The sequence below is a fragment of the Callospermophilus lateralis genome, chromosome X, assembly GCF_048772815.1.
Source record: "Callospermophilus lateralis isolate mCalLat2 chromosome X, mCalLat2.hap1, whole genome shotgun sequence".
NCBI lineage: Eukaryota > Metazoa > Chordata > Mammalia > Rodentia > Sciuridae > Callospermophilus > Callospermophilus lateralis.
The window spans coordinates 50,868,041-50,877,690 of NC_135325.1; the positions used below are offsets into that span (position 1 = coordinate 50,868,041).

Genomic DNA, 9,650 nt, shown 5'->3' on the forward strand with positions numbered 1-9,650 from the left:
AAAGTAAAACCTGGGATAAAGAAAGATGTTATGGACCATTTTATCCAGTGTATTTGAAAATATGGACAAATGTCACCAATCTCGAGACAACATAGCTGGCCTCAACAGACACCAGAAGGAACAGCATTCCATAACCATGACAGAAATATCTTCCATGACCATGACAGAGGAAATAGTGAAACGGAATCATTCCAGAACCATGAAAGAATCAAAATGCTTTCTCACACACACACACACACGAAAACCGGCAAGTTTCCTCACCAAACTGACAAGGAACCTAGGAGTCAACATATTCCCATTTCACAAACTCCTGGAAAAAAGACAAAAGGAAGGACACTCCCCAACTCATGCTATGAGGTCGGAACCACCTCCATACCACATCCTCACAAACTTAGTTTGGGAGAGGAAAAATCTCAGGTCCAGCACACACTCATGTCCTAGAAGCAAAGAATTCAGAAAGAAATGTTAGTCAACTTAATCCTACAGGGTACATAAGGGAGAATATAGATATGCCAAGATTAAATTAACCTCAATACAGGAATTCAGACTGGATTTAACCTCAGAACATAAAGTACCACAGTTCTGTGCATTTACAGAAGAGAAATACATGTTCTGCGTGCTCTGAAAAGGTGCCGAGGAAACGTCAAGAACCATGTGAGATACGTTGTTTAGCTTATTTCTAAAACTCCGAGTTATGAAAATATCATTGACTTAAAGGTCTCTAAAGTCTGTAAACACACACTGACACAGAGGCACCATCATGACAAAAGTAGACCTCATACCATCTGTTAGTTCATCCCTTCGCTCAAACTCCAGACCCTGGCATACACTGATCTCTTTTTCTATCCTCGTGTTTTTTTCTTTTCCATGCCTGTAAATGGACTAGGATAGTATGCAGGCTTTTGCAGGAGGCTTTCTTCACACAAAGAGACTGCAATGGGGCTTCAGAAGGGGTAGTGTGCATTCTCTGGAATAGAGTAGTGGTGACTTGGTTTGCTTCATAATTACTTCCCAAACTGTAGGCTTATGTTTCCTGCACTTTTAATTTTACATTTCACTTGAAACAGTTTAATTTTCTGTATCTTGGTCAAGGGTCTTCATTAAATAGCAATTCTTAATCCTTTATGTTAGAGTGCACGATGCTTGGAAAAGTCAGGAGATCTGTAAAGGTCATGGGGGTGGGGCACACAGGAGGATCCCAGAGTTTTCCAGCTGTGTGATTCTTACTCTGAGAGGCAATACAAGGAACTTCCACCCTACACAACCACCACGGCCCCATTCACACTGTTGTAGGGCAAACAGTTCACCCTGGACTTCCCCAGGTATGGTTCCCACGGCAACCCTGGAGTTCATGATGTGCCAGGCTGACCCTGACAGACATGACCCGAAAAGAAATTGGATGGTGAGGACATGTAGAAGAAGAATGTGGTTCTTGGAGACTGAGGACAGGTGGGCATCGAGTTGTCCCAGGTCCCCAAGAGTTTGTGAGAGAAAATGCTAGGATGCATGGTTTTGATATATCCTGACAACTGTCATGCTGAGGATGTCGTCTCACACCCGAGGATGCAGCTGGATGGGCCTTCACATAACCGGGGATGGCCACCCTCATTGCCTCTCTCTGCCTGGGAGGCTTGCTCACATCCCTTCTGCCCTAGGTGGAATCAGGCAAGGAGACCAACTTTTCTGCCCTCAGGGTGAAAGCTCACGTTTGGAAATGAACACATAGGGCAGGTAGGCATGGCTAAAGTAGGTAGGTCACTGAGGATATGCCTTAGGGGACAGTATTTTATCCTTTGCTACTGGACTGCTCTCTCATCTCTCTGAACCATCTACCCCAAGTGGAGTGGATTTCCTACAACACACCCTTCTTCCAGGGCACTTGGTACTAGTGAGATGTGAGTCAGGGATCCAAAGGTGCAGATATATCGAGCATAGGCACACGGTTCAGTCAACCTCAGGACCTCACTCTAAACAGAGTACCATGAAGAGGCAGGATGGGGCTTAGGGCTCTCCAGGCTACCTCACTTCTAACTGAGGGGGAGTGGAGGCTGGAGGGAAAGGCTGGGTGGGGGTCACTGCTTGATGTAAGGGGTACACCCTATTTGACCATGATGGAATTTTTCCAATGCAAATTTCATAATCTAACACTTATCCCCTCAGAACTGGAAGGTTCAGCCCAACAATGCCCCGTGGTGTGGTATACACAGACTGCAGCATTTTTGTGCTGAATCTAGTTTCAGTATGGCAAGGAGAGCTCATACACTCAGGGAGAAGAAGCAGGGCTGGTAAAGGTACTCACCAAGGGTCAAGTTCATGCCTGGAGAGGATTCATCATTATGCTGCCATCCTAGTAAGGATGGCCCCTTGCCTCCCAGGACAGTGCCCAGTGCCCAAATGCATCCCAGTTGGAACCAGCCTAACGTCTCAGGCAGCAGAAACTCCAGCTACCGCATCTCTGCCCAGATTCTACAGGCACACATCAGCTTGTGGCGTTACCTCTCTAAGGAACAGCAACTTGGGTCAGAGTCTCAGTCACAGCCTGAGGAACCCAGTTTGACTGTTTAGATGGAGGTTTCAAGTGGATGGGGTAAGTCCCCACTGCCGATCCTTTCTTGCTCTGAGGTCTGTGACTGTCCTATCTCATACATGCCCATCGTTTCCCTGAGCCCATCCCACAGGGCACAGCAGGGTTACAGAGTGAGAACACAGGGAAGGGTTCTTGTCCCATGCCTGACTTGCTCTCCAGGAGCAGTCCCTCTCTCCTCCTTCTCATCATCACTTTGCCCATTCCACCCCAGTCTCTCTCAAGTCAGGGCTCAGCCATCTCCTCCAGGAGTCCCATGCTTCAAAGATGAGGTGAGAACCAGCCACTGTGAGGTAGCCTGCCTGCACATCATTCCATGAGCAACACAGGACTATTGAGGGATAATATTCATCCCACAGTAGATCAAGAGCCTACACCAAAGACTCCCAATTTTGAACAGAAATGAGCCCCTCTCCTTGAGTTGGGGGACTTGGCTTCTTACTACCCGATCCCTCTGTTACGGTTTAGATCTCGAAATGTCTCCTCAAAACTCTTGTGCCAGGCAACACAGCAATGTTCAGAGGTGAAAATGTTGGATACTGACAGCTGTAACCTCAGCAGTGGATGCATCCATTTGACTGATTATTAACTTGAAAAGACTATAGGGCAGGTAGGCATGGCTAAAGTTGGTGGGTCACTGAGGACATGCCTTAGGGGACTGTGTTTTATCCTTCACTACTGGACTGTTCTCTCTCTGTCTCTCTCTCTCTCTCTGAACCATCTACCCCAAGTGGAGCAGATTTCCTCCAACATACCCTTCCATCATGATGTTTCTCCTGGAACCTGGGGAACCTGGCCTGTCCACACATGCACAATGATGTGGAGGAGGTGGGAGGGAAGCCATTACAAAAGCTAACATGTTAGTGTTTTCATACTTGGACATTTTCAGACATCAATTTTCCATGTTTTATGCATTTTGTTTTGCCATGTGTCTAGTGTATAGAATGAAAAATTGTACAACATCTAGTCTTTCGATGGTAAGGAGGTTGCCAGTGTTTGATCAAGTGGTAAAATTACCACACATTTTACAAAACAAAGGAGCACAAGTAGAATATACAGGTAGGGCTGAAACCCTGTGCCATGGCAGAACCATCCACAACTGTGTTTAACACAAATAAGGAAGCAAACACTGAACAAGCCACAGCAATCAGAACTTAAAGGGAAAGTGAAGAAGCCATCTGTAAAAGTCCTGAAAGAAGGAGACTTCTTTTTTTTTTTTTTAGTGCTTTGATTTTATTTTTATATGTCAACTATCTAGAAACTTAGATTGCTTCACCTTACACATTAGAACTTATATCCATAAACTGAGGCATTGCGACAATTCCAGGTAACTTTAGAATTAGAACACAATTGGTCAGTTACAGTAATTGGACTGAGACATTACACAGATAATTGTGTAACTTTAGAACTTATTTGCATAGTTAACACTGTATGATACTCTATAAAATATATGCCTAGATCTGTTTCCCGGGAACCACTGAGAAGCAAGCAAGTTAAATAATTATTTAATGTTCTGTAGAAATCCAGATCAAGTATGTAGTGCAGCCTATCCTGCAGTTAAAACTTTCAAGTCGCTGTGTCAGCACAGTATACCAGGATTTGAGAATGCTGTTGGAGCAGCCAAGGAAAAAGCTGAAGAACGCCAGATTCTGTGCTAGGTTTTGCATTAGGATTTGATTACTGAGCTTACCGGTCATCTTAAGGGACATTTACATAAACCACCGGGGATCATCACTAGTGACAGCTAAGGAGGGAGACCTAAATGGTTTAATATTCAGTCCTATAAAAATAAGATTCCACTCTATATTAACTAACAATTTTTCTCCTAGGTCGCTGGATTTGTGACTGTTGTCAGCGAGCCCCCCCAACACCCAGGAAAGTGGGCAGAAGGGGGAAAAACAGCAAAGAGGGATAAAATCCTTTTTGGGGGCTCTAATGCATATGCACTGAAGTGGAATATTTGGTGCTGACTTATTTAAAACAGCCTCATTTTTATGCCAATAAAGGATTTTTGAAATTAACTCTGAGCTTAAAATCTGCTAGTTGACTCATTTCATTATAAGCTACTCTTACCCTTGAACCTAATTACAGGTAAGGAAACTGCAACTATTACAAAAAAATATTTTTTTCTTTAAATTTCAGTGGTTTGGATTTCTCTAAAAAATTGAGTAGAAATATTTAGCAACTTAATTGGAACTATTTTTAACTTTTAAACTGAAAAACTACTGTTTTTACCCTTTCCACTCTGTGGTGGTGCTTCTGACCTGCCATAAGCAGTAAAACAAAAATTACCTAATAACTAAAGAACTTCAGTGATAGGAAGCCCAAAATGATAAAATGGCAAATGGCCTGATAAGAGTGGTACAGGGGGGGATTTAGAATTGTACACATAGAAGATAATACATCCCTACTTGGGGCAGACTTGGGTCTTTAGTCCATGTTCAGGGAAATTTAAGTAAATCATTGCATTTCGGACTTGAAAAGTAAGAACTCCTGAAAACATGTGAACTTCATATTTTGATTTCTTTTATGTAAGCTTTAGTTACTGTAATAACTTTTAGGTTGCCTGACAAACTGATCATAATGGAGATTAAATGTTTAATTGGGCATTTCCGTTTATAGAAATCTGGAGCTTCAAAAGAAAAACTACTACCTGCTTTTCCTATTTTGGGATGTGAAGTAACAAAATGGTATGGCTTTATTTTTCCACCCCTCCTCTAGAGAAAGGAACCAGAAGTCAACCAGGTTGAAGTAGCAGGTCCCCCCCGACTGCGGCGCTGCTCTAGGGTGCTGTCGGGGTCAGAACAGAATCTCCAGAACCAGTTTCAGAATGCTGATCAGTAGGGTCCAGAGCACGGACTCCTCCTCCTGTGCCGCCGCCTCGGGGCTGTAGGCCTGCTTCTGGCCGGCCTCGGCGCCCTCGGCCGAGTAGGCGGCCTCGCCGAAGGGGTACTGGTCCACCGTCCTGTCGAAATAGACCCTCATCTCGAAGTCGCTCTCGAGGTGAGACGGGTGTCCGTAGATGCCTATCCCCACGGGGCGCTGGAAGTGGGCAGGGATGAAGACCACGTCCTGGCCGCAGGTGGCTGAATGCAGCTCGTAGTCGTCGAAGCTGGGGTGGAGCGTGCTGTCGGACACGAACAGGTCAGCGTCCCCTCGCAGGCTCTGCATCCTCAGGACCACCTTCCCCTCGTGGTTCAGCCTCAGGTAGCTGTAGTTTCCCGCCCCAATCTGGCCCTGAACCACGTGCAGGAGGAGCCACTCTTCGGGAACATCATCAGCTTCCGAGCACTTCACCAGGGCCACCACCTGGGAGGCCAGCAGCAGGAGCAGGGCCCTCCAATAGGGAGCCGCCATCCAGGGCCCGGCCATGGCTGGGCATTCAGCTCCAGCTCTTTCTCATTGGCTCCTCATCGGCGCACCGCGCTTCGCCTGCAGCGTCGGGCCGGCAGGGCTCCGCACCAGCAGGCGGAAGAAGAAGGAGACTTCTGGGACTCAACGGCAGAGTCCATGAGGTTCAGACTGTTCTTTGTACACAGCCCCAGCAGTCAATTCACAGAAGGCTCCCAGGAGTGGCCAGGTACAGGAAATACCCTCCATGTGGTGCTGCCTGGAACTGCAGGCTTACCCCACCACAGGCACACTCACTGGGAGACACCAAGGTCTCCCTCTACCTCAACCCCTGCCAGGGCCCCTCATACCTATTTACCCTTTGACGTCATCTCTATCTTTTTGTCGTGCCACACTAGTTCAGCAAACACTGGAAAAAGAGAAGTGAGGAATAATATAGTATTCGGGCCTATTCCCCATTCTCATGCTCGCCACCACTCCTCATGTCCACCATATCCCAAAGACCACTGGCAACACTGGGATTCCTCAGTGGCAAAGCAGAGCCCTCTTGAGATTCCTTGGGTGCAGGAGAGATGGGGGCACTTTAATCAGCTTAATTGGACATGAAGCCCACCATCGAGCTGGGGATGGCATTTTTAGCAGCCAAACTAAGCATTATGTGGGACACCCTTGTGATCCTCATGGTTTCTCCTGCGTTTCCTTACCTGGGTGACACACTGGTGGCTCCTGATCACTGAAAGAGTACACAGATCCAGCTTCCCTTCCTGGATGTGATGTGGAAGGGGCCTGGTTGTGACTAAAGTGAGGTGACGTCCCCCTCTGCTGGAAACAAGTTGCATCTGCACTGCCCAGCTGCTCTTCTGCCCCCACCCTCCCTGTCTTTCTGCTTCCCAGTGTCAGCCCCAGTTGCCACTGGGGCCCCCAGCACTGTGGCTCTGGATGGGACACTAGCAGAGCTGCAGCCACAGTCAGCCCCTAGGGGGAGACATGTGGCCAAACAGGACCCAACAGAAAAAGCTGTGTTCTGCTGAAAATTTACTTCTGGAGTTGTTGTTTGGGGGCAGTGGTACAAACCACCCCATCTGTAAAAATGGGAGTTCATAACCCACTTGAATCTAATGTATGAAATATGATATGTCAAGAGCTTTGTAATGTTTTGAACAACCAAGAAAAAAATTAAAAAATAAACCCACCCCATCTGAGAGCAAGGCTAGGACCCCAGAAGTGCCAGAAACAGGATTTTCCCTCCCATGTTCTTCTCCTCCCCTATTAAACCCACAAGATTCACTGGAGAGGCACATTCTCTACAAGTGAGGTCCCCCCTGGCTCTGGATGAAAGGCTGGGAGCTTCCTGGAGGTTGGGGGACTCTAGTGTGTGTGTGTTGTGGTGCCCACTGCCAAATTCTCCATGATGCATGCACACACAAAGTCTCCCCAGATCATGTGCTGGAAGCTAACCCAGAAATTTCTGAGTTGGGTCAGGGGGTATGCCTCTTAAGTGTGGTTACATTTGTGCAGTGGCTAGAGGAAGGGAACAAGGGGGGAACGCCAAGGCTCATTTCATCAGCACTGTCTCCCTCCATCAGTCCCAGGCAAAGAGTTAGAGCTGAGTCAGGGAGGATCATGGTGGGGAGGGGGCACTGAGAATGGCCACTCCCCCCCCCCGCCCTGGGGAAAAGCTAGCAGGGAGCAATCAAGAGTCTGATGAGCTGAACACCCAAGCAGTACACCCCAAACAGCAAGGGATCACTGTCATGTGAGTGGCCAACTGTGCTTTCCATCCCAGCCTCTGCCTGCGGAGGAAAACAGGAAGCACACACGTTGTGGCGATGGGCACTGACACATACCAGATATTTTCTTGGTGTCTGTCCCTACTACAAACATCCCCAAATTGACATCCCAATGACAGGGGGCTCCCAGCAACAACCCCCAATATAAGGGGCAGAGGGAATGAGGGCAAAGAAATGTAGGCTGGGGGAGAAGAAGTGCAGAGTGAGAAGGAGGAAGATTGCCTGCAGGCCTACATCCCTACTGGGCCCTTCCCCACTGGCTGCATGCTGGGACTCCCATGTCTTCTGGGCCACAGATCACCTCCAACTGACACTCTTCTTGGACTCTTTGGGTTCCAAGGGTGGCAGGAAATATCTCTTGAACGTCCCGAGCAGTGCAACACCAGAGACTGGGGGCAAGGTGGCCAGTTGCAGCAGGGTTGGCTTGAGTCTCTATCCCCATCAAGGGAAGACCCTGCCCAGTTTAAGTCTACATCCACTGGCCAGGGATTCCTTCTCCTGAAGGTCTTCTTCCTAGGACTGGAAACAGGTCCCTGAAGCTGCAGAAGCAGGGAGCAGGTTGTTCACAGGGAGCAGAGGTCAGCAGAGAGCACAGAATGTGAAGGAAATCCTTCCCGTTAAGGGCACTGGAGCAAATGGCTGTTCTTCCCGGTTCCCTGGGGCTGCTGGACCTGGCCTGGCCTCCTTCCCTGGGCCAAAGGCTCACCCTCATCAGCTCTATCTCACTGAACTCATCTGAGACACAGGCAGCCCGCTGGGCTTCCCCACTGAACATCATTCAACTTTTGGTGGCTCACTGGAGTTCCAAGAGCCCGGATCCCCTCTGGGTGGCTGGGATGGTGCAGTGGAGTAGCAGAGGCCTGCTGCATTTCCAAGGTGCTCGCGCCAGCTGCCTCTAAAGATGGGGCCTGCCTCTGTGTCTGCCCAAAGGGTGTAAAGTTTGGTGGGACAGCTTTATGGGGACAGGAATCTGTGAGCACCCTGGAGGCTGGTCAACTGCAGCATGACTGCCACAGGCTCCACAGCAAGGGGAAGTGCTAGGTCCAGAAGTCCCTGGTTCTCTCAGTCAGGGATCCAGGACAGCCTCTGAGGCCTCTGAGCGCTGCTGCTCCTTTCTCTATCTTTTTGCACTTGGCCTCCAAGTTGTGTCCCTAGCCCTCAGGGTCTGTGGCAGCCCACCCTGGACCATCTGGCTCCATAGTGGCCCCAAATCGAGGCCCACATCATGCTAAGTGGGGCTTCGGGGCCTGCAGGACTGACTCCAGCCCACCTCCCATGCTCCATGACATACCCTCTCCCTGAACTGACCCCTCATCCACGGAGCTCATGTCACCAGTCCTGGCAGCCAGGTGTGATGAGACATAGTGGTCAGAATCACAGCAGGACTATTGAGGCCTTCAGGAACATTGTCACCACAGGGGCAGCACGAAATCACCACAAACACCAGTAGGCGTCACTTGTCTTTGATGCATGCCACGTGGTGTTCTCATTGGTCCACTCTCCGACAATCAGCATGCCCCTTGTTGTGTCATCCTGGGGGCCCTGGACAATAGTGATGAGGGCCCATGGATTGCCTGGAATACCCGTTTCTGTTTGCTCTTGAGTACCCAGATCCAATGGGGAGGGGGTTGATGGAGTAAGGCTTTTTATCACTTTGACTAAAATGCCCAAAAAGAACGACTTGGAGGGTATGAGGTTTATTTTGTGTCATCGATTCGGTGCATGTTCTGCAGGTCCAGATGGTGAAACAATAGCTGAAGGCCATGGAGGAAGGAAGCATCTCAGCTTGTGTCAGCCAGGAAGGAGAGATCATTCTGGGTAAAACATATAATCCCCAAGGGTATGCCCCAGTGACCTACCTACTCTAGCTCTGCCCACCTACCTATGTTTGCTACTGAATAATGCATTCAATTTTTTAATATTTA

At 48.5% G+C, this 9,650-nt stretch overlaps 1 protein-coding gene across 1 annotated transcript; it reads right to left on the reverse strand.

Annotated features, from left to right (window-relative positions):
• Positions 1-5,351: 5,351 nt before the first annotated feature.
• LOC143401038 (UPF0669 protein C6orf120 homolog) lies at positions 5,352-6,053 on the reverse strand. Its single transcript, XM_077106820.1, has one exon. The coding sequence runs from the start codon at positions 5,954-5,956 to the stop codon at positions 5,384-5,386; it is 573 nt and encodes a 190-aa protein (XP_076962935.1). The 5' UTR covers positions 5,957-6,053; the 3' UTR covers positions 5,352-5,383.
• Positions 6,054-9,650: the final 3,597 nt, after the last annotated feature.